We start from the raw sequence: 25,183 nt of genomic DNA on the forward strand, positions 1-25,183 counted from the left end.
AGTTCAGGAGAGCACAGTGAGGAGTAAAACCTCCATGAAAGGATCCATGAGGACTTCTGGTTTGATTGCTGGTGCGCTCTCACCCAAAAAGAAAGCGTTTCGTTGCGAAGTGTGCGACAAGGCATTTGATCGACCTTGTAACCTCAAATATCACTTGTATTCTCATAAGGAGACACGACATATGGGGTCACCCGCACCCGTTCACATCTGTGGACGATGCGGGAAAGAATTCAATCGGCCAGTTCTGCTAAGGCACCATGTGAGGTATTGTACCATGCCTTCATAAAGTCAGCAGCATACTCTCCGCAACTTTACCTCAAGAAGCAAGTAAACAGGATTATACAGTGTACTCATAGCAGCTACTCCTCCTGAATCAGGCGGCAGAGTGTGTGTAGTTCATAACATAAACAGCCATTCACATTCAGTTGTTCGGACCAAGTTGATGAATTTGTTGTGGCTGGCTGAGGGGAGCAGGGAGGGAGAGGGGAGGAGTTGCTATATATATTGAAATTTGTCATTTTCCTATGTTAACTCATGGTGATATGCAACGTGACATTTGGCTGCTTTGGTGATCAGTGTGTATCCATAGCAGTGTGTTTCTGCAGTGAGTTTCTGCAGTGAGGAGTAAGAACAGATATTCTGCTAACATAATTTGTATATATCTTGTATGTTTATATCGTATTACACAGTTCATATACACATCCGAGTCGCTGTAAATATACTGTGTGAGAAACAGGCTCTATATGAGTGGCTTGAAATATTTAGGACATAGAAACGAAGAAGATGCCACATCAGCATCATGCATCATCATACATGTGCATTGCCATATGTACATCAATGTTCTTGAGTATTCTCCGGGTAAGGCCAGCATGTCGCTGAAGCAAATTCATCTTGCTGCAGAGCTGTGCAAAATCTCTAGAGGTTATATTAACTTGTGTAGAGAGTATTGTTCACATTGAATCTTTAGTATTTCTCTTCGTATCTCTATCTTGTAGGTTGGCAAAATTGCATGATAATTTATATATTACTTAATATGTTATCAAAAGAAGTACGTGTATGTGGGTGTTAGAGGAAACATTTGGCTCTGCAATATTCTGTGACTGCAGGTGGTAATATTCTGGTTATTTTAGTGTCAGCTGCAAATGCATCATCTTTCCATTCAGTTCTTGGCCTTAAAAAAGTCACATATACATGTATAATATACTTTTCAGTTTTGGTAGACGTAGTTGTGAACAAGTCAGGCCTCCTGTAGCCATAAATAGGTGCAATTACCAAGGGCGATTTAAGTTGGTCACTAAATGAAAAACCATATGGATAGTATCGTAATTGTTGTTGCAAAAGCGCCCTTGTCAGGGTTTCTTGAAGTCAGAAGCTCAGGTCTTGATGGAATGTCTAATAGACAGTAAAAAGAACAAAATACTCCTACATTCTGTTTAATAAATGATGATGTCCTCTGTAGACCAAGGGCAGATAAGTCACACTGGAAATGTCTAAAAATGACAATACAATTTAACTGTTGCAAATTAAACAGTTATGTGGTATTTAGACCCTTTAGAACTACTATACTTTTACCATATGCTAAATGTTGAGCTAATCCAACCATTGTTTCTGAAACAAGTAGAGAAAGTGTGAACATGTATGGCCTATACCAACATCAGGCAGGGCTTTGAAGCCCAAGGAAGCAAAGATAAAGGGTATGAGTCTTCAACTTGGGCAGTTTTGCATTATATTCGGTAAATTGTATGTACTGCAGGCTTAAGGGAAGTAACTCCTTTTTTCAGTGTTGAATGCGATCCGATGCTTTTCACATTCAAGGGTAGGATGAGAACCGTACATGTACAAAATGTTGCTCGCTTGTTGCGTGGCCATTCAAAATTCTTCGAGAGCTTCAAATTGTTTTGGATGGCCTGATAATGCTGGAAACCTGGGAACTCATTACTATTTTGAATATTTTTGTAGGTATTTTTCAATTAAAGTGTGCCTCTTGACTTTAAGAACAAAAAGATGTAATGAGCAGTTCTAAACTTACATGTACTTTTAACATGAAATGTACATTTATGGTTGCTGAGAGGTCAGTCCCACTGAGCATTGGACACTGAGAGAATCCATACATGTACTAAAAGGGTAAGTACATGTATGAGGTCAAAACCAATAGGATTTGAAACACGGGGATTGGAAGGAGGCTGTTACATATAAAAGCTCAATTATTGCAAACTCCAAACATGCCATGACGTAATCTTGTTAATTTCTTCAATGTGTTTCTCCTATATAAAATATTGCTGCTATGATATGTAAACACTATGAATAAAATTGGGTAGGGATGTGTGTGGGAATGATAGGGTACTGTATAAACGAGAATGGTAGAGAGAAGGTGGGATGTGTTTTTACAAGTACCTCATGAAACTAGCCCTGCCTTACTGCTACAGCATGTTAATTTATTTGTCCTGGTTTTATGAAGTTGAATGTTGCAAATCTTTGCGATTTTTGATGCTAGTCTCCAAGAGTTGTATTTGATGATTATCTGTTTGATTCACTAGGGCAGTAAAGTTTATCCTGCTTGAGAATGCCAACACTTCTCTCGCATTTGTCCTTTTCCTACCAAGCTTCTGTACAAAAAATCTGTATCTATTTAAAGTTCGAGTAATCTGGTTTTATTTCTTTTGATTACATTTTCTGCATATGATAAACACTATTGGCTTTTCTTTCAAACTGATTAATCAAGAGGAATTGTTTCAGAAACTATTTCATCTGCTAGGTCAGTTTATCTCACTGAGTATCTTAATGCCACATGTACTCCTTTGATGCATGTGTTCTGCCGTAATCTGCATTGCTCCATATTTCATTGTCTTTATGTATCACATCTCACATGGATATTTTCCCCAATAAGATTGTCACTTCAGACAATTTAAATTCACTTCTGAACTTGGTTGTTTCTTTGGCCTAAAAGTCATTTCACTGGTCATACATGAACATGGGAAAACAGGCAATATTTCAACACCTGCTCAATGTTTTGGACATAAATAAATTTAGAATTTACTGGTCTGCAAGTACATGCTAGTAGCAGCAGATTTTAAGGCAGATACATGTAAACAGTTGATTACAGACAGTCTTTACTGTATGCCCATTTGATTGGTTTAATGCATAGTACCAGATGTACTTCTCGATTAAGGTACTTCTGATATTTTCATTACATAATTGTATGCATGGTTTCTTGTAAACTTGCTGTGAATTGTAGATGGTGTACAGCTCAGATCTGTCTGTTCAAAAGGGTATTTACAAGAACTTACAACATCTGCAGCAGTAACACAACATCTGCAGTAACACAACCCCGCAGTAACACAACATCCTCAGTAGCACAACCCCGCAGTAACACAACATTCGCAGTAACACAACATAAACGGAACTTAAATCAGACTACCAGGCTTTAAAACTTTAAACTCGGAAACGAAATACTTTTTGTATTCTAATGGAAAAAGGAAAACAAGTTCTTTGTACCCCGACTTGTATTGAAAATTACTACTTCAAATGGAGCATATGAAATACACAGTTCACCATTTTAGCGTAAATCTTATGTGTAATCTGTGTGCGAAAACTAAAAAAAATATTAGTCCAGGGTTTAGAATTTAGAAGTTCTAAGCTCATGTAAGTTATATTGTTGATGTGGTCTAGTTTCACTTTCAGTTTTAGAGCGACCTAATTGTATTGATGTTCAAGTGTGTTAATTTCACATACGTATGGCTGCATGCAGTGATTCAGGTTTGAACAGTGACAATCAAACATGATCACTTTCACTGTTCTCAAAGACCTATCTGTTACAGTATATGTATGTATTATAGAACTTAACATATTGTTGTACTCTATAGACAGCAGATCTTGTGAACATTTTGTATTAGAGAGTTATTTCATGGAGACTTTGAATGACATTGCTTTTGAGTTTAAAGCATCGGTTAATGTGGAAGCTATTTGGAAATTGTTCCTGTTTGTTTATTGTTTGTTTCCTCTCAACATGTTCATTGAGCTCTTGCTTTTGTAGTTTTTTTTTCTGAAAATGCATCCTATTACTATATATGAAGACATGAAGTCAAATAAAGATGCTTCCAACCAATAACATGTGATTGTATACAGCTTTGTTGGTCCTAATTGTGATTGATTCTCATCGTAACTCAAAACATGTTCCATACACGTGTATAGGGGGGCCTACTGGCTTCCCAAAGAAATATGTGTATTTTTTTGTGATATCAAGTATATGGCTATAGTAGGTTAGACCTCATTCTAAGGACTACTCTGGCAAGAATACTGATTTTCTGGTATTCCAACTTAAACCTTAATTGTTAAAAATCTGTTTGAAATTTGGTGCAAATGGATCCTTGTTCCTTTTGTCTTAAGCCTAATTTGAACAGAAACAAAAATCCCATTCTCCCCTAGATTTGGAAGTTCAGAAGAAATTTTGAGAAAGTCTGTACATACTTTTGATCCAGTAAAATGCCTCAAAATTTGTTGCACAACTTGAGAACTTGTGATCTTGTTGCAAGTTTTGTTTTCATTGTGTGTGACAAATTGCTTTTCTCCCTGCATGATGTACAGCGGGATGTATAGCATGAACAACTTCATCACTGGCCAGCAGCTTGTGTAAGGGCAGAGCGCTTCAGTTGCCTAATGGTTGGAGCATCTGCTTCAAAGTCGGGAGACCCTGGATCAAACCTGGAATGGGTCATATTAAAGACTTTAAAAATGGTATATGTCACTGCCTTGCCCTATGCTCAGCACAGTAAGTTTAGAGCAAGAAAACAGGATTGGCTCCCTGGCCCAGTGTGACTGGGGGCTGTGTGAGGTCTGGTGTCTTTGGCATGATACTTCAGTGATGCCAGGAATTTGGAGGCATGGACATGCCCTGCCACAAGAAGACAGTATATGTACACACACCTAATGACTCCTTGTCATTATCGCCACGATATGGCTGAAATATTGCCGATGTGGCGTTAAGCCATAAACATTCATTCATTCCTTGTCATTATATGAGTGACAAATGGTTAAAAGCGTATGTGTACACATACTCCTGTAAAGGCAGGACACATATTTTCTGAAGTTATGAATATAACAAAAATTTTCTTATTCCATAAAGAATTTGTATGTTACACTGAAAATTAAGTTTTCTGTTTATTTATCAAGAAAAGTGTAACTAATGATTTTTACAATGGCTAAATTGATAACTTTTATTTAAAACCCAATCAATATCTATGATGGGAGGTAGGTGTTAAGGGGTTTAGAGCCAATGCAAACAGAGAAGCGTTTTCAGTCCAGTCAGATTATTCATGGTCAATAAATCTTGTTATTTTATTGTTAATGGACAATATCTCATCAACTCTTTCAACTGGTGAAAATGTGGTCCAGCATTGTGTATTTAATGTATGAAGACGCATTGACACCTCCCCCCCCCCGCCCTTCTCTCACCCCCTTCCAGGTGGTTAGAAAATTTAGAAAGAAAAAAAGTCCACAGGCTACACACTGCAATAATTTTGTAATAAAAAATAAAAACAAAGAGGAAGTTAATTTCTTCTTCAGCATGGAAACTGGAGTTATTTACTCAGTTTCCTTATGTTGTGTTAACTGAAGGAAAGCTTTAGGATATATAATTACTTGATGGTTGTTTAACCCCACATTCACCATTTATTTACTTGTATGGTGGCATGTGGTTTTGTGAGTGGAATAGAGGGAAGTTAAACAAGAGTCCTTCAATGGATACGATGCAAACAGCCATTGTCCCCAACAATCGCATTATCGCTTATCGCATGCCCCCAACGTCTAAACCATGCCCTTCTCCAAGACATCAAAACAGGAATAACCATGTGTTAACCATATATCGAGTAAAGGCAGGGCATGTATTTCATATAGCGGTACCCTAGTGCACGCCTCTTAAACCAGCTTTAGATACACGCATATGGCAAGACATTTTGGTACATGTATTTATCTCTAATAAAAATAAAAATAAATATCAAAATTGTACAAAGTCAAATTCTTTTGCACATATATACAAATATTTGTACTGTACATTTGCCAAAAAAAAAAAAAGTTTGTATATTTCCTACATGAATGAAATTGTTTTCTACACAGGCCCAATGTGGAAATCTTTTGTACATACCAGTGCGTGAAATACGTGTACAGTAAGTGTTTATTGGCGCATGTGTGCAAATAATTTCCACATATGTACGACAGAATTGGACATGTGCAGGAAACAATTTTACCTATGTACAATAAGCGTTTATTTTGCATACGTACAAACGAACTGGACATAGGCACTAAACATGTATTTAAACCACTATCAAGGGAAATAACTTTGGCTGCTGCTACTATATCTGCTGATTATGTGCCCTTGTATCAAATCTTGTGGCGCGCCTGACTTCCGGAAAAGCGAGAATTTAACGTTTGTTGTTTATATTTGGACTTTTTTTATGATTGTCTGGCTTTTATATCCCTAATTTAAGTTTCAAGCCGCTTGGCACTGGCATTGTTAAGTTGCCACAAATTTCTGCCCTCACACATTAACGGCGTTGTGCCGAACTTCGTCTCAATGCTTTAGTTTTCACAGCCTTTTTTGTTGTTGTTGTTGTTGTGTAATAGTAAACATCGAGATCTATTTTCAAGAATTTCTGATATTTATCTGGTAAATATCAGAAACGGAAATACTGTTCAAATGTTAATGTTAATTAAGAAAACTTTTCGAAGTCGTATTCGAAATTTGCCGGCGAGTAAGTAAACAAATGCATGACTGCCAGTAGCCCCCGAAAGACTCTTAACTCCTTTTTATAATGGTCTGGCGTCGTTGGAGACTCGAAGCTTACAATGTTAATTTCGTACTCAACCAAGGTCCAGGCCGATTGTCTTTCTTGTCGAAGAAGTCTTGTGTAAATAAAGGACACCAACCTAAAGGTCTGCTTTCCACACCCACCGTACCGCCACCATACCTTCTACTTGATTTCGAACAGATTTATTATAGCCATGAGGGCTAATGCGAATGTCGCCATCTTTCCATTGCTCCACTTTGAAGCAGGCCATGCGCGTAGCTGCTGAACATGGTGGCAGTCGCCGAGGAGCGTATACTGTGGAAGTCATCATGGCTATAACAAATCTCTTCTAAATGGAGTAGGGACGTATGGTGAGGTTGCAGTGGTTTGTATTCTCCTTAGACAGAGGCCACAGCCTGATAGTCCACCAACTTCTGCGGAAACACCCTGCAAATCCTTGTACAAGGGAACGGGAAACCTCTAATTCACATTGACCACTGAAAACGAGCCTACTAACACCTAGCCGAAAAGATTGTTGTCGTTTCATATTAGTCGGTTTGACTCAGTTGTAAAGTTTGAACCACTGGATTACATGTATATTAGAAGAGGGTTTGCCAAAGCCAGTTGAATATCATTTTGTAGCGTGAGCTGGGAATTCTGAGGACGGGCTCTGTGTGGAGGTCTGAGACTGCTGATAATGAAACAGTATCTTTTTTTGTTTGTTACAGATGATAGAATGTAGACCATGCATATATAATGTGTTGAAAGCCTTCATATGGGCCCTCATCAGAGAACCAAGTTTTCATCAGCACACACCTCTCTTTTTAAATGATCCAAAGTAGCTCACAGGTGAAAAATTTCATTTCTAAAAATATATTTTCCTGAAGAACAATCCTTCAATGAAATGGAATATAACAGGTATCAGGCAAAATCCACACTTGTCACTAGCGCATGCATGTGCCCCATTTTGCTGAGGGCAGAGCTGTAGACTTGGATCACCTGTCTGCTTGTGATGTTTTGGGATGCACATCATGTCCTGCAGGTCATTTTGACTGCATTTGACCCAAGTGCAAAACACACTTAAAAGTGCCTTACATGCTACCAAAGCAGCTCATATTCGTATAGTTCTTTTACATTCTTGGCATGAATATGTGAAGTTCTGTTTGTTATAAGTGATTTTGTCATTAATGGCATTTTCACTGAAGTATACCAATTCCTCAACTTTTTCTCATATATAAGAAGAACTTAGAGTGCAAATTTTGCATATTCTTAATTGATATTCGGAGACAAAACTACATTGGTTGAGTTGGTCAGTTTTAGGGCTTCATAAAATGTATGATCTCAAGCAAACATGAGAAAAGATCAAAGAATTACACTAACACTTTAAAGCAATGTTTCTTTTCTTATGTTTGCAAGGTGTTCATTCAAGCATTCTGGGTGTACCGATAAAATTATACCTTTTGTGAAGCCCTGAAATTGGCCAACCCAACCAGTGTAGTTTTGTGTCCAAAATCAAATTAAAAATGTTCATAAATTGCACTGAAAGTTACTATTTTATATTTGAAAAAGTTGAGGAATTAGGGTAAGGTAAATGTTAAGGTCCTAAGGTGGTATCTCTCTGTAACACCGTTGTGTGCATATTTAACATGTTTAAACTCTAGTAAATGACCAAATTCTCCGCTGACTCTCTTGTGTATTGGAATTAGTGTTTGTCAAGCAAATGTTAAAGGTGGTATCCCAAACGTACTGCATTTATTGAGCTCAGGCTTTGCATACATGTAAAGCACAATAACAAAAGGAGGACATTTCATCATGTATCACTGTGTGCATATTGGTTATCGTAATTTCCAAAATTCACAGGTTACATTTAACGTCTTTGTATGTTAAGGTAAATGTGAAAGGTGGTGTCTCAAAAAGTACTACATGCGTTGGGCTCAGGCTGACATATCTGTAGAGCACAATGTTCTGTTGTTCATGCCCTTTTGTGCTTATTAATTACTGTAGATTATAAAATTCCTTGACGTCTTTTGTACATTTGTATGTATGCTAAAATAAATGTTCAAGTACTGTACATGTATTACATCAAGAATTTGGAATGTAAAAATATGCTTTCAAAAGTACATAGTGATACTTTTGATGCCAACACTTAAGATTTTTCTGATGAGAAAGTAATTGAGCTTGACACAAAGCTTTTTAATGACCCTTTAAGTGGTGTACATAAGAATCAAAATCAGGCTAAATCTTTGTTTTGAGAAATGTCAGGTAAAATAGAATTCTTAATGTATTGATCTGAAGTTTACAGTTCATTTGCCTCAGTGGTATCCATGCTACCAGGTTATTATTATTATTATTATTATTTTTTTTTTATCCATACAGTCAATTATTTTCGAATTTGAAGATACAATTTGGTCCTATTAAATGAAATGAGATATTGTCATTGCAACTCTCTCAACAGTTTTTCATGGAACATGGCTTATGTACCATGGACAATAGATACATGTACAAATGTCTGTGCATGAGGTATATTTGTTTCCATTCAGTGAATTATGTTCCAAGTTATCACGATTTGAAGGTAAAATTCACTGGTTCAGGGTCGGGGAGACACATAAATGTATTGTTAAGGCAACGTAACAGTCATCCAGGTTTAATTGCCTTTTTTTTTTTTTTTTTTTTTCTTTGTCTATTCAGGATGGAGTCTACAGAAAGCATTATTCCATTTGACATCAGCCGTGTGAAGAAAGAACCTTTGGAAATCTGGTATGAGTCCGACGCAGTCATGGAGACATCACATGATCTTGGTCAGGAAAATCAACTCCGTCGTGGAGTTCAAGGGTCAGAGTTAAGTGCACAGATGAAAGTAGAGCCATCGCTGTATTATAACTCCACGTATCATCCCATTAGCCTGACCATGAGTTCTATCAGTTTAGCAGAAAACAGGGTAAGCAAGTGTTTGGATCTGAAATCATATTTAATACCTCATCCTTAAACAAAATTGAGGGTCTCCATGGGGCGAGGTGGTGACTCAAGAGCCTCTCACCAGTGCGGTGAGTCCAACTCGTGCTGGCTTCCGCTCCGGCTGTGCGTGAGAAGGTCTGACTACAACCTGTGGATGGACGTGAGTTCCCCCTGGGCCCTGCTCCGTTTCCTCCCACCATAATGTTGGCCACTGTTATATAAGTGAAATATTCTCGAGCACAACGTATAACACCAATCAGCTAAATAAATGAATCAAACCTGCAAACCAAAGTGCAAGGTTATTTTTAAGAGAATCAGTCAGACATGTTTTTATACACATTGACTGAATATGAACAGCTTTCTTCCATGTGGTGACATTTCATAGCATCTATAAAACCATTTAAGATGCTTGTTGCATTGTGTCTCATTTAATGTAACTACTCTTTTTTAAGAGTAGTTAACTCTCAATAAACTCTGGTCGGGAAATTCCCCCTGGCTCTGCTCGTTTCTCTTCTGTTTTGTTACCAAACAGGCCACACCAAATCTATTTGTTGTTTTGTAAGTGGTAGGGTCAAGCAATGGAAAAAGAAAAGAAACATTTTTCCAGTTTTGTGTGGTTTTTTTTTATCTCTTATCCAAAAAACGGTCTGCAAGCTCAACAAATAAAATGTTGTCACAAAAGGATAAATTAGAGCGAGTTTGATCTGGTGAATGTATTTGTTGTAGCCTGGAAAACTGACGGGGAATGTTGAGTCCGCGAACTTGACTGAATCAACAACAACACCACAGCCAGTGCCAGTGGCTCTCTTTGATGAACAAGGTTTCATCGGCACATACTCTAACAGGATGGTCTTGCCTCCTGAAAAGGTAATCTTTTAAGAATGTAAGAAAAATATTACAGTATATAGTATATTTATTTGGCACACGTCATGCCATTGACACCGGAATCTTCTGTGTTGCATGCAAGAAGTGAAACATTTTCGTGTTTCATTTGTTTCAAGAAAATAAAGTTACCTCATACATGTAACTGTTAAATTTTATTCCCCTACACCGGTATTCCCTTACTTGTTAAGTCAGTTCCCTGTATGTGTAGGACCAAGTCATACTGACCGAACTGGTTTTTCTAGTACTTAGGATCCTTCAAATTACCTCCCTTGAGCCAACTCACCCATGTGAAAGACTCAATCAAAATAGCTATTTTTCAGACGAGTGTTTAAGACAGAAATGTGCTTGTTCATAGTTGTATGTAACCAGTATTAGAATGAACTGAAAGAACCTGGGAAAAGCATAGTTTGAGTCTGCCTCACCTGGAGAGTGATAATTGTGAAAATTCTATTGTTTGCATAGCAGTAGAACTTAAACGCTGAATTTAGAGGGCATGCATGGGAGAGTTACAAGACAGTGGGCAGTGACCAGGAGATACTTTTAATAGATGATAGCACCAATCAGAATTCCAAAGGTCAGTTTCAGGATGAACCAGATTTTTCTGAGGGGGATGTTTTCCAACTATGACATGTAATTTCTATGTGAAATGATGCATTACATTTTTCCCTTCAAACAGAGTTCCTACAGACAACTTCAAGAAGACATATGCACATGTAAAAGTCTGTAAGCCCTTGACATGCCAGAACGGAAAGCCAGATTTAAACATAGCAAAGCCGGAGATGGACACGATTTACATTTATACATGTACATGTACCTGGAGCTGGTGAGGGGGGAGGGGGGCTGTACTAGAATCACCCAGTCTGTCCGTCTGTCTGTCTGTAGACACGATTTTATCCGTGCATCTCCTCCCAAACTTTTGCGCCGATTTGGGTGAACTTACCTTACATCTTGTGTATCATCTAAACTTGTGCCTGCTCAAGTTTAGTGGCAATCGTCTTATTAGGACTTAATAGTGTTTTTCCATGTCTTCAGATTTCCTCCATGTGACTCTTCCTAATGTACTGAACCTATATCCATCAAACTTAGCATATTCCCTATAATGGTATCTTGTGCCGGTTTAAGTTTAATTTCAAGCGGGTAATTAATTTAATAATGGATTTCCTTGTACAGTGTAGTATCTTCTGATTGCTACATTTCTTCATTGTACCAGGAGAGCAATTATAAATACCGGTCAAATTATGTTCCTGTACAATAAACATTTCGTGTTATATGTTCTCACTCTTTAGCTGAATGGTACAAAATGGTCTTATTTCCACTGATTCGGCCAGGCAATGATTAAAAAAAATGATTGTTGCGGTCAACAACAGGGTTGTGGCGATTTAAAAAGCTGACGGACTGGTAAAATTCGAAAGCTATTAGTACTCTTTCGCTAGGATTAATTTTGGTAGGGGTACATGTCATTGTAAACGAGTGTATCTGTTTCGCTAAACTATTAAGCTTCTTTCTACTTTTGCGAGCTTTTATTTTTTTTTTTTTCGAGGAAGATTGTGTTGTATGTTTAACGGCTTTCATTTCTACAGTACCGTCACCAGGGTTCACCAAGTCGTACACTAGGCTGGCCTCGTACATTGTTAAGCAAATGTAGATTAAGCTTTTAACAAGGTATGAGGCTGTCTAGTCAGAGACTTCCGGCTTGTTGCTGCTGAAGCTGTGGGCGACTCTTTAATTCTTTGGCGGTTGCTAGCTCACTCAACTCAGCAGTTTGCAATGTTGTGTAAAGAACACACCCATCAATCCATTACACTATTTTTCTTGTATTTGTATCTTGTATTTTATGTATGAAACACATGCCCTTGACTTAAATTGACTTACAGGTGTGTGTCGAGTTATATTTGAATACAGTTCTGTCCGGAAGTGAGCATAGTTCTTTGTTACAAAAGAAAAATGCAAAATTATTTGCATAGGGGTCTACTAGGCCTACATGTACTTTAGGGTATAAACCGAAGTGAAATTTTGGGCTAGTGAAATTTGATGAAGGCTTATAATGCTGCAATTGCACTGCACAATAACCAGATCCCTTTTAAACCCATGGGTTCTAGGTTTCATTCATATCAGTTAAGGCTACGTCTCTTTGTATAATGGTATATATTCTTCATACACGAAATTTGAAAAAGGCGAAGAAGATGTCAATGTAAAGTTACTTGATCTTTCTTTAACTTTGTTTCAACAGGTTGTCGAATCTCCTTCGTCAGTATGGCAGGAACACACAGTGGCTGGGGACACAACAGCCCCACCATTAGTGTACTTTGACAATGCTCTTGATGGTTCCATGAAAGAGGATTGTGAAACTTCTCAGAGTAACACTACACAAACACGAGTTAATGAGTCCAGCAGTGATCATGCAAGTGACCATGATACGGTGGACAGATTCTCTCCTCCATCCCCTGAGTGGGATGAGAAGGAGTCTTCAGAACAGTTTTCTCCTACAGAAGGATCTCGAAGAGGTAGACAACGGCGACGACAAAAACCGGCAATTAAGACTCAAACCTCCAAGGAGTACGTTTGTTATTGTGGACAGACGTTCACCTATCCTTCCAGGCTGAAGTCCCACATGTTTAAAGTTCATGGTCAGGGAAGCCATGCTGATGTCAGAGTAGATGATAAAAGACATGGCTGTACACAGTGTGGAGAAATGTTTCGGGTGCCATCAAGGTTGGAGTACCACATGTTCAAAGTACATGGGGTAGGAGATCCAGAGAAATTCAACATCAGCAGGAAGCCCCACACTTGCTCTTGTGGGCAGTCATTTAGCTGTCCTTCTCGCCTGAAGTCTCACATGTATAAAACACACGGGGAAGGAAGCCCCTTAGATGTTAAAGTTGACCATAAGAAACATATGTGTAAAGAGTGTGGAGAAATGTTCCGTGTACCTTCCAGATTGCGGTATCACATGTTCAAGGTTCACGGGGAAGGAAACCCCCAGGAATTCTGCATCAGGGCTAAGCCTCATTTCTGCACTGAGTGTGAAAAATCTTTTCACAGCAGAGCCCGGCTTCTCCACCATTTATTCCGTGCTCACCAGATTGGTGATGAATCAAATGTGTATCATAGGCAGAAGAAACACGTCTGTGATCAGTGCAGCAGACTCTTCCTCAGCCCCTCAAGACTCAAGTTCCACCTGTTTAAAGTTCATGGCATGGCTGACCCAGTAGACCTTCCTCATTTCCCCAAGAGGTATATTTGTATGACCTGTGGCAAAACATTTTCAAGCAAACAACGTCACAGACACCACCTCTTTAAAGAGCATGGGAAGGTGATGCTTCCTACTTATTCCAGCAAGCCAAGAACCATGTGTGTGACTCGTGTGGAAATTCTTTTCATAATCCTTCTCGACTTCGACTCCATCAGTACAAGGCACATGGAATAGGTAATCCTGCTGAACTACCACAACCGCCAAAGCGGCACATGTGCGCCACATGCGGGAAAAGTGTCTCCAGTGCCGCCCGGCTTAAATACCACGCCTTCTATGTCCACCGGGAAGGGGAACCCCCCAAGATTCACTCTCCAGATAAAAAGTACATGTGTCAGATGTGTGGTATCGCCTTCATCAAGCCTTCGCGGCTTAAAGTCCACCTGTACAAGTCCCATGGTGAGGGAGAGCTTCCATCTCCGCCAAAGTCGCCCAATCCTTGCCCCATATGCGGGAAGAAACTGTCCTCTCAGTACATGTTGAATCGTCACGTGGCCCTCCATGTGAAAACAGGAAGTGATGACATCAGTGGTGAGGGTGAATCAGATCTTCACAAACAGTACGATAAACAGTATCCCTGCCTAACCTGTGGAAAAGTTTTTTGGAAGGCTTATCAACTCAATGCCCATTGTATTCAGCACCGTACGGAAAAGCCGTTTGAGTGCGATGAGTGTGGGAAGGCATTCAAACAGCGCTCACACTACAATGTTCATCTCCGAAGACACTCTGGTGAAAGACCGTTTTTGTGCGTCAAGTGTGGAAAGGATTTCATGACTTCACAGTCTCTAAAGCTTCACTCAGCGTCTCACACTGATGAACGTCCCTGGCTGTGCTGTTTCTGTGGAAAAGGGTTCAAAACCCGCATGACGCTGTACAGACACTCAAAGATCCATGACAGTAACAGACCATTCAGATGTTTAGTATGCGACCAATGTTTTAGCAGCAGTGGTGGGTTAAAACGGCATATGAGAGTGCACAGTCCTGCAAGGGCAAGCACAGGAGCATTTACTGTCATCAAACCATTGAATGGAAAAGAGGTGTCTGATGAATGTGATGACGGTGATGGTGATACCTGTGGTAATATGAAAGAAGCTGTTAACAGGAACATAAAAGATGATGAGTCAGATGTTCATGATCAGAATGTAAGTGTGAATGACAGTCGAGTTAACGTGATGGACACTATGTCATATTCTGATAAAGATGATGACGTCAAAGATAATGTTGAAGAAACTGATAATGAGAACAATATGACTGACACATCAGATTTTGACGAAGATCAAAATGATCCGGAAGCTGATGAGAGGAGTGTCCTGGATGAAACGCGAGATGTTCATGATGATGAGGATGTCAGTGACATTTCCAAGGAAGCTGATCGCATCGATGCTCCAGATGATGTATCCGATGAAAACGGAAACGACCACTATGATTGTGCTGATCCTGACGCTTATACAGAAGGCGAGGAACTTAGGAAGGAAAAGTCTAGCTTTAAAGCTAATAATGGTTTCGGTTTTTTTCAAGGAAATAAGCTGTCGACAGAGTCTGGATAAAGTTAATTATGTACTCGCGTCTCTCAAAAACGTCTTGATTTGTGTACCTGGAGTGTCCCCTTTTAAGCATGTTAAACCTGTACACTGAAAGTGTAGGATAGGTCTTCTATACATGCGTCCGTAGATGATCAGTCAAGCTGCCCGATTGATTAATACTATAATAGAACATATGTCGTGATAATTGTACAAATGGTGATAATGTACATTTGGACAACTGTGCTGTATTATACGTACTGTAGGTCGAGCGTCATCATCGTAATTGCGGCAAATCATTCCTTGTGTGTAATCTGTATATTAGGCCGCCTAAGTGTGACAAAAGAAAAAGTTTAAACATTTTTGTTTAAATGGTCTGAAGTTGTCTTATGCGACTTTCTTGTGCATGGTTGTTTCATTTTTGTGATTTTACTTATTTATTTATTTATTTTTTTATTTATTTATTTATTTATTTATGTATTTAGTCCTTTATTCAATAACGTTCGCCGGGGCCGAGGTTGTTATCTTGCTAGCGCTGCTCACGATCCAGGAGCCTCTCACCAATGTGGCCTCTCCTGCTGGCTCCCTCTCCGACCGTACGTAGGAAAGCCTGGCAGCAACATGCGGATGATCGTGGGTTTTCCCCGCGTCGTGGCATGTTTTCTTCCACCATAATACAGGCCGCCGTCGTATAAGTGAAATATTCTTGAGTATGACGTAAAAAACCACTTAAATAAATAAATAAAAAAACTTTCACGTTAATACCTGGTGGACAGTGTTTGGGGTGAAAGAAAATGGAAACAGGGAGAGATGGGTTTAAGCATGTGACATTCTTGTTTAGGGATCAATCAGCTGTTAGGAAGATCTGTTTTTTATGACAGCTTTAAACGTGTTTCACATAGTCAAAATCGTATAGAATCTAGGTGTCGAATCCGACATTCGTATACCAGAATACGGATTCGGCCTAAGAACGTGTTTGTTCGATGTGCGTAGTGTGTAGTTCCTTGTAATGGGCCTTGTTTGGCAAAGCACAGCCTATAATTCCTCAAACACCAGTCCATGTAAATAAGGTATTGTTGTGAATGATGGCAGATTTGCAATTGCTGCTTTGTTCTGTTCAAACAATAAGTCACCTTCTTGGGGGGTGGGGGTGGGGTGCCGGGGTGGGGGATGCATGGATGGTCAGGAGAAGGTATTAATTTTGATCAGGCATTATACCACATGTGATTGCTGCTTAGCAATCAGTTCACCCAGTTGTGCTGTTTGTATTAATGTGGAATCATCCATAATACGCTTGGTATAACCGTACACTGTCTTTTATTGACCACAGGCAGCGTGGAACACATGTAGGGCCACTTGTTTTCATATGTGTGTCGGTGATGTATATGTACTTACATGAACTATATGTACTAAGTTATCAAATAAATTGTTTTGTATTGCCCGTGTGTGTATGTTATGCAGGAAATGGTATTCATTCTTTTGTACTTAATTTACGCGTTTCTTTAGGAGGACACTCGCGGCATATCAGCATGAATATATTTATTTATTTATTTGATTGGTGTTTTACGCCGTACTCAAGAATATTTCACTTATACGACGGCTGCCAGCATTATGGTGGGAGGCCCGGGGGAAACCCACGACCATCCACAGGTTGCTGTCAAACAGCATGAATATATACTTTCTCTTTGTTGCAGCTGAACAAGGTGGTTACTTAGAAAACTTACTTTTTGGAGAACATAACTATAGTTAACCGGAGAAAATAGTATGAAGTATTAAAACACCAGACATAAAAACATCACGATACTAACAAAAACAAAATGAACAGATTCACTGCATTGGGATAATCAAAACTTTTGCTGGAATCTTTCCGGCTTTTAGCCCGAAGGTTTGTCAGGTGGTGAGTTGTTTCCACCAATCATAAACCTGATTAGGCTGCCATATATATATATATGGTTATATATTTGCATTGCGCGTATATATATATATATATATATATATATATATATATATATATATATATAATACGTGCAATGCAAATAACCTTCAAAATATTCCAAAACGTGCTACTTCCGATGTTTCTTAGTTATCGAACTGTTTATTTTAATTGCAGGATATTTGCTTGCATTTCAAGCGCTACATATGACAGGCGAGTTTCAAATCCGGCCTTGGACAGGTAATTTTTAAGATTCCACTTTCAGTGTTTGTCAGGCCGTCAGTTTACAATTTGTCCCCGTTTTCAGAGTCTACATTATAAAGTTAAATTATAAGACCAGTTCTTTGAAGATCACCAATCTGGTTAGCATATCCGTGTCTCACGCGCGGAAAGTTCATCAGAAACTTAAAGGTCCATGGGTTATTTCTGCCACTACAGTTTCCTCTAACCATTAAACTAACCTACATGGTTTAAAATTCTTGATATTTTTTGTCAAATTGTTCCTTGACGTTGTGTGGTGGCCATTGATGGGATAGGGTGCCCTCAAATAATTGAAATCTTCGGATTCCATCCTGAGGCAGGTGATGCCTGACAATATACATGTATATATACATAAGGATTGGGATCCTGGTTTGATACTTCGTATATAAAGATTGGGATCCTGATTTGATGCTCAGTATGTAAGGATTGAGATCCTGGTTTGATATTTAGTGTATAAGAAATCTTCACAGTGTCAAACCACGTGTACTCTACCTGCGTACAGCAGCGGTGAAGTTGTGGTATGGGCGATGAAAGTATGCTTCAGCCCATCGAGATATCGATGCAATATCTTTTATTTGGTGTGACTGGGAAGAGCGTCGTGCTAGCATGATGTTTTTGGCATAGGGTTTCAAACTACATCTGAAGATCACTAGAAAAGAACGTTCAATGACTTTTTTGCGAACTGCAACCTGTCATGCACTAGAAACGGGTCTTAACATGATACAAAGATCTTTGCGCCTTTATACAGACTGATAAGCATTTTGACCAAATTCAGTCATTTCTAACACAGACATTGTTTGTGACAAATGTAGTTAAAAATTGTACAGATCGAGGTACATTGACTTTATAGTAAACTTTGTAACCTATATCCAAAACAGATGAATTGATGATTATAACATATATCTATGTTGACTTTCCTTCAAACAAGATGCAGTGTATTTCCTTGAAACTGTTTTGAATTTCAGCAATGAACTTTGAGCGCTTAACAGCGGATATAAAATTTGTTCTTGTAATTATTGAACTTGTGGGCTTGCTGTGCTGTTTTGTCACGGCACATTATTTTCACCTCATTATACTTCCGAATGCCACAGGCGTTCCTTTGTTTAAATCTTTCCCTTAAATTTTAAAGTAAACCTTTTGTCCTGGGGAATGTGTGCGTTGCTCTGGGAATGCACAAGGATATTGTTTGCATCTTTTATTAAAGTTGTTTAGGAAGCACATTTACATAACCGTAGTATACCGAGTTGAAATTCAAATGGATATCGCTACCGCGAGATTCCGCTTTACCGCCGTTTTCTTACCATTGTGCCCTCGTTGACTCTGTTGCTGTCTTTCTGGTCACGTCCGATCGGCCTCGGACATCAGTGAGGCCAGCAACACTGTATGGCTGGGTCACTTGTGCCTTTAGGTTCCAGCGTGACGAAGGGCGGTAGTTTACTCGGGGCACTCCGGTTTCATCCAGCCATAAAACTGACCCCCCATCGTCGATAAGAAAAAGGTTCATGTATGAGGCGATAAGTACCGATGAAAAATGCATAATGCAACTGGAATGTACACACAGTGCAAGCAAGGGGCATCCGTCTTCAATCTTCATTGTGACATCGTGATCTCAATCGTAATCAAGTCAAAAACGCATCGAACTCATTCGTGATTTTGAGTCTATTAAGCGATACTTTAATATGTGCATTTCGAGTCATGTAACAATAATTCAAGCCGTTCATGAGAATGGGGAAACTTATTACCTTAAAGACAATGCTGACATTAATGGATTTATCGTGTGATGTCTCGTCGTTCTGTTCTAATGGCTTTGACCGGTATTTACAGGGTTTGCAAAAGATCAAGCCCGTGTGTGTTTTGGAGTAGGGGGTTAACAAATTCCTGTTTACACTCCGATCAACTTTTGTCGAGGTAGACAAACACGAACGAGGCCATACCGGCTATACTCCTATATACATCCTTAACTCGACGTGGGCTTCTCAGTTGGAGATTTGACTTTGCGAAGAGCATCTATAGCAGTCTTTATCCTTCTTTTTGACTGCTTGTGCATGTAAACGAATAGATGAACGGCATTGCACAATTAGATGATAAGTGCAGATAATTTCGTGGTAATGTAACTCCATCTCGAAAATTTTCGTCAAACGATGACAGACGCCATTGGTTTCCTGTTAACGTGGAGTAATAAAGGACCTTTTCCGGTTTCTTAAAGACCTGACTTGTGCTCTCGAATTTTCTCGAATCCCCGGGAGTTCTGCGTTAATCCCGAGCTCCTCTCTCCTCACCGATGACGACTGGAAAGATCCAGTGGTCGCAGGTCTAGAGGCGACCCAGTTCCCGGCTGTCAGTGAAACACGACTTCTACAAACAAGCGAAGCATGATCTGGAACTCTCCCAGGTAATGTGATGTAGTGTCTTATGTGTTAGTTTGCCTTTTCATTATTATGTCTACCCCTGTGTATATTTAAAAGTGTGTCAGTGAATTCTTAAGTGTGTTGTATATTCCAGTTGCTCATTCTCCAAGCAACTCTAGTATGGATTATAAATGTAGTAACCACTACGTGTCTATGATTGTTTCCTTCCGCATGCACTTTTTTCTGGGAATTGCCCTAAAATTTTCGTCATTTCCCTTTTCTGTGATGAGCATCTCTACGGGATGCTCACGTGTAAACATTTTAACACTGTTATTTATACACTTTTTGTTGCAATTCACCTATATTATACATATTCACTTTCAATGCTTCCCTGTCATGTGTATTAGATATTATGGTCTATTTTCGTACCGCACGTCTTGCTGAAGTTTTGTACTCTTCAAATTTTCTGGACAGTGCTTTATAGCTGTGGTCTGTATGAGTATCACACGTTACCCTAAGCCCAACCTACTCTGCAATTTTATTCTACGCGTCGAACGCCACCATATGGTTGAAATACTGGCGATGTGACGTCAAGCCGCAATCATTAATTCTAAGAGTCCGTGCACTTCGGGGGACTGAGAGGGGCTTTTTAATGGCATAAAAAGAACACTAGGAGAAGGTGATCTGAAGCTTCAGAAAACTAAATCTACACCACCGTCCAAAAGTCTTTGCCTTAAAGGCAGGGTTAAATCTGGTGCATAGGGTTCGTTAAAATTTTCTCATTTCCACCTAGTTTCTCCTTGAACTAAAGCAACACTTCTTGTCTCTTTCTGTTCATTAATTTTCTTTTCAAAAATTCAAATTTGTCAAAAATCGGAGATTTTTGTAGAAATTACGGCGAAGAACATTAGAAGGTATTGGAAAATACGCCTGGATTTGTAAACTTACTCAGTCTTTCAGGGAGGTGGGTGGGTTGGGGTGGGGGTGGGGTGGGGGGTCTCAATAGCAGATTAAATGTGCGTGTCAACAGGCAAATAATCGGCACCAAAATACTGAGAGAGTCGGGGAAGGGTTCTCTTCACATCGTTTAATAGAGAGTTAAGTGATCACAAATTACTCAAACGTTGATCTCCCGGCAACCGAAACCCCGATGCACCAAACTTGCTACTAAATCCATTTTGTCATCTGGTGCCGAACTGAACAGCTATTATATAAGGCAAAAGGACAACAAAGATAGTTTATCCAAATTAGCAATAACAGTGTAATTGACATGTATATGTCCAAATTGAAAGATCGCGTCTTGCCATGTATATTCTCCCCATTTACTTTTCTTGCTGTTGTTGAACTGTGGTATTGGACACCGTCGTAAACACCCTTTCCTGAACTGAATTAGGGTCATTAGCTAAATGCTTAGGCTATGTATTGTACCTGATTAGGACTGCTTATACGCGTTGATATCTCATTGGCATAATATACTTTCTCAGATTCATTTTATACTCAGTGTTCCCATAACCTATAGAGGTATGTTTTTTTCGTTCTCAGCATCGCCACATGAAAACGAAAGTGAAACTACAAATGAACATGTCTGTGGTTAAACTGTGCTTCACTGTGCTCGTTGTTGCCTCTGTGGTGACGATGCCCGGAACTGGAAAGCCAGCTTACCAATGGGTGGAGGGGAAATGGGAGCTAATGCTTGATCCAGGTATGTCAGGAAACAGATGATATACACTTAGCTTTTACCTTGGAAGCCTGATTAGTTTCTTCTATCAATATAGTTCATCGATGTGAAACAGTCATGTTAACTTCGGTCTATTAGCTAACTGTGCATGTTTTGTTAAATTTTATATTTGACTTAAACAAAAGTGATCCCCTTTATTTTTTATCATAGGTCCTCGTTTGGACCCTCTGTGTGAGAAAAACCCTAACGGGACAGTGGCAGACCCGGATAATTGCTCTTACTATTACATGTGCTTCAAGGGGAAGAGACGCGCCAGGTTTGCCTGTCCCTGGAGCCTAGCTTTCAATCCGGAAACAGAAAAATGTGATTACCCAGGGGCCTTGGGAGAAGGGTATGACTGCAGAGGGGTGACACGTAAGTGGGCTGTATTATGAGTAATAGTTATTACATTAATTTTCTCATTATATTATAAGTTCAGATTAATATACAGCCGCTGAAAGTATCATGTTGTCTTGTATGCTATCATTTTAGCTGGTCCTTCAGCAACCTGCGGATGGTCGTGGGTTTCTCCCGGGCTCTGCCCGGTTTCCTCCCACCATAAGGCTGGCCGCCGTCGTGTAAGTGAAATATTCTTGAGTACGGCGTAAAACACCAGTCAAATAAATAAATAAATCATTTCATTTTCACTGTTGCTTCAGTACTAGGGTCAGTTTTTGAGCCAAGTTGAAGTCACTGCTAGATTAGTACATATAACCTTTGGCATTTTCATATGAAAACATAGAAATTTTTTCTGAGCCGGTAGAGATACAAGGTGATCAACTATGTGTTGTGGTATGTATGTGCTAAATGCTCTGTTCTGGTCAGTACCAGTAGCATGGCATCTTATAAAATGACAGCTTGAACGGTCATTGAACATCTGGCGTTGTTTAGCTAACTAGGTTGTGTGGGACGTTTATAGCGAAACTACGTGATGCGGTTGCTTTTGTGGATGGCACGAAAATGCTGTGTCAAATAAACAGAAGACTCTTGGTGAACAGCATTGGGGAATTTGCGAGAATACGTGGAGATGTGAATGTAAATATTGTCGTCGTATGTCATCTAAAAGGGTCGGAGGGCCGAACATGCTGTATTTTACGAACAGTCGGGACTAAATTCCGTAACTTTTTCTGTTGTACTGGAAATGAATAGAGGACAAGCTTTTAATATGTCAGGAGATTTAGCCGTGTCCTTTGGACTTTACAAATGTACCGCTATGTGACTTCTCCAAACGGTTTGCCAGTTATCTTGGGCAATTGTGACGGAAAACTGTAAAGCGTTGCTGGATATTTCACGACCATTGTCTGCATATCGTCAGTCCGGAACGGAATCAGTGGTATGGCGTTAAATCTTCTTCTGTTTTTTTACTGGCCGAGTGGCCTATGCGTTTTCAAAGAAGTCGACAAGGAGGTTGAGTGTGTGAAATTAGTTCTCACTGGGCCTGTTTAAAGTGGGGTACCTGGCAGGAAACGATAACTTCCTTCAATTAGAAATCTAACCGCCATTAGTGGAGTTCATTAGTTTTGTGTGTATATGGTGCAACACATGAGATAAATAAATCCGCTTTGCTGTTTCGTTAAACTATCCAGATTTTATCCTTTCAGCTCATCCATACTGTCGAAGTTTTGGCGCGAACGTCATCGTTGGACATCCTGGTCGGTGTGACGTGTACTTCACGTGTCACCTAGGTCACCTGTTCTCGCGTGTCCAGTGTGGCCCGGGGTTGCTATTCAACGACTACACCCTTTTCTGCGACAGTGCGTCTCAGGTTGACTGTGGCACGAGACCCAGACCAGAACAGCTTGAGCTGCCTTGAACCACAAGTATGAAGCTTTTCGTTCATTCCGTCGGACATTTTTAGACTTGTGAATACAGACGTGTTATGGATTTTCTGAATGGAGACATTTTTATTCTGCCCACATATACATACCGAAATTACAAATGACCAGTAAAAGGAAAAGAGGTTAATTCTGTTTTCCAGTTCTCTTGTAATGCGTTATGAGAGAAGAAGGTCTGAGAATACAAGAATTGCTTGCTTATGATTTAATGCTGTCGGATAATCAGATCAGCAATTCCCGAAATATCTTCTGACAAGACAAGAGAACTGGTGGTTGACGAATAAGCGGAAAAGATCAAGTGACCAAAGTATCTGAATGGTGATTAAATATGCTTTCTGGTTTAGCTAGAGTTTCTTTCCAGTCATTACTTGTATGTATATAAAGGAATATTTATAGAATGTTACTAAATATGTCGGCCCACAAACGGCACTTTCTGACTGAACATGGTCTTGGGCAGTATTGGAATGTTGGTATTTAAAGAAACCACCTTCATCGTTGTTCCACCAATAATGGTGAAAACTAGTCAGCCAAAGTACATTTGACAGTCAGGTGATTGCTTTATGTCCTCATTTAAAAAATCGGAGCTGGATTAATTTGAGAATATTATCTAATTGTACATTCATTTCTTTAATAATTTACATATAAAAATATAATCATATATTACTAGTAAATAGTGTTTTGATTACCTTTTCCGCCACTCTCTTGCTCTGATTATTTTTCAAATGTTATGATAAATGTTCTGCTTGGTCTCGGTTCGACAAAGCTGTTGTAGACAGAGTCGATCGTTAAAGACATAAATGTTTCCATGGTCGCTACAACCAGCTTAGCCTACAACAGGTTTGTGAAACTGGGCCAAGATCATATATATAGACTACAGTATCTTGTGACTGAGGATTTGCCCTGGCACTTGTTGGATTGTTCAAGTGACACTGAAAAATAACAGTAAGTAATGTTTCATCTTTGTGGGTTATTCACTTCTAAAGGGCTGCCTCGCTTGGCGTTCAGGAGCGAGAGGTTAGAGCAAGGAAACGTGACTGGTTGGACCGGTGTCAGTATTATGTCACAGACATGTACTGTGAAGTAGTTAATTTTCGCGGGTTTCGAATAATATACTACGGGTAGTAATATTAATGAATAGAAGTCTTTGCTGGGCTCGCAAGAGTTGGGATAAGAAAGCCCAGTGGGCCAGCTAAATCTTAGCCACAGGGAGGGAAAATTAGGCTTTATCTATACACGCACTCCGATGATAGAGCTTGGTGGGTATAAAATAAGGTGGGAGTTATTCGTCTTTGCTTTAATCTTCGGTATCCAGCTAATCGTTTTGCTTGACGGTTGTTGATCAAGAATGCATGACATTCTCTGGTAATGGCGAATTTATGTTTTGTGTTGAACTGCTCAGTAGATTAAATAACTTTTTTTCTCCTAAAGTAAATCCGGCCTATTGTTCAGTCTCTATGTTGTTCAGTCAGCAGAGTGTACATCGTGTGCAAAGTGCCTATCCTGAACACAACCTTTGGCCCGGTAATTTGTCAATATTTCAGTTCCGAAAGCAAAACTGCTAATGAGGGACAAATGTTAACATTGAATTCGTAGTAATAAGTAATTACTGGGCATATAAGGAGGAGCTTGGCTGTGTATGTAAATCTACAGACCCGGAATATAATAGTATTTCAAATGGTGATAGAAGGCGAATGCAG

The 25,183-nt window shown here is 39.4% G+C and overlaps 3 protein-coding genes across 3 annotated transcripts; all 3 read left to right on the forward strand.

The window, feature by feature from the left end:
* The first annotated feature begins 6,622 nt into the window (after positions 1-6,622).
* On the forward strand, positions 6,623-15,715 carry LOC135480302 (zinc finger protein 567-like). Its single transcript, XM_064760111.1, has 4 exons — positions 6,623-7,631; positions 9,471-9,720; positions 10,464-10,604; positions 12,853-15,715. The coding sequence occupies exons 2-4, from the start codon at positions 9,472-9,474 to the stop codon at positions 14,047-14,049; spliced, it is 1,587 nt and encodes a 528-aa protein (XP_064616181.1). The 5' UTR covers positions 6,623-7,631; position 9,471; the 3' UTR covers positions 14,050-15,715.
* Positions 14,088-15,419, forward strand: LOC135480906 (zinc finger protein OZF-like). Its single transcript, XM_064760835.1, has one exon. The coding sequence runs from the start codon at positions 14,088-14,090 to the stop codon at positions 15,417-15,419; it is 1,332 nt and encodes a 443-aa protein (XP_064616905.1).
* A 4,162-nt stretch (positions 15,716-19,877) lies between the features above and the next one.
* LOC135480088 (protein obstructor-E-like) lies at positions 19,878-23,492 on the forward strand. The gene is made up of 4 exons (XM_064759841.1): positions 19,878-19,978; positions 21,477-21,636; positions 21,823-22,026; positions 23,253-23,492. The coding sequence occupies exons 2-4, from the start codon at positions 21,486-21,488 to the stop codon at positions 23,462-23,464; spliced, it is 567 nt and encodes a 188-aa protein (XP_064615911.1). The 5' UTR covers positions 19,878-19,978; positions 21,477-21,485; the 3' UTR covers positions 23,465-23,492.
* Positions 23,493-25,183: the final 1,691 nt, after the last annotated feature.

The sequence above is a fragment of the Liolophura sinensis genome, chromosome 13 (assembly GCF_032854445.1).
Source record: "Liolophura sinensis isolate JHLJ2023 chromosome 13, CUHK_Ljap_v2, whole genome shotgun sequence".
Taxonomy (NCBI): Eukaryota; Metazoa; Mollusca; class Polyplacophora; order Chitonida; family Chitonidae; genus Liolophura; species Liolophura sinensis.

What these genes read in the sequence shown, in the direction of transcription:
- LOC135480302 (XM_064760111.1), top strand. Translation starts at nt 9,472, where the DNA reads ATGGAGTCTACAGAAAGCATTATTCCATTTGACATCAGCCGTGTGAAG. An exon ending in TCAGTTTAGCAGAAAACAGG is followed by an intron (nt 9,721 to 10,463) that starts GTAAGCAAGTGT and finishes TATTTGTTGTAG; the next exon opens with CCTGGAAAACTGACGGGGAA. An exon ending in TGGTCTTGCCTCCTGAAAAG is followed by an intron (nt 10,605 to 12,852) that starts GTAATCTTTTAA and finishes TTGTTTCAACAG; the next exon opens with GTTGTCGAATCTCCTTCGTC.
- LOC135480906 (XM_064760835.1), top strand. Translation starts at nt 14,088, where the DNA reads ATGTGCGCCACATGCGGGAAAAGTGTCTCCAGTGCCGCCCGGCTTAAA.
- LOC135480088 (XM_064759841.1), top strand. Translation starts at nt 21,486, where the DNA reads ATGAAAACGAAAGTGAAACTACAAATGAACATGTCTGTGGTTAAACTG. An exon ending in GGAGCTAATGCTTGATCCAG is followed by an intron (nt 21,637 to 21,822) that starts GTATGTCAGGAA and finishes TTTTTATCATAG; the next exon opens with GTCCTCGTTTGGACCCTCTG. An exon ending in TGACTGCAGAGGGGTGACAC is followed by an intron (nt 22,027 to 23,252) that starts GTAAGTGGGCTG and finishes TTATCCTTTCAG; the next exon opens with CTCATCCATACTGTCGAAGT.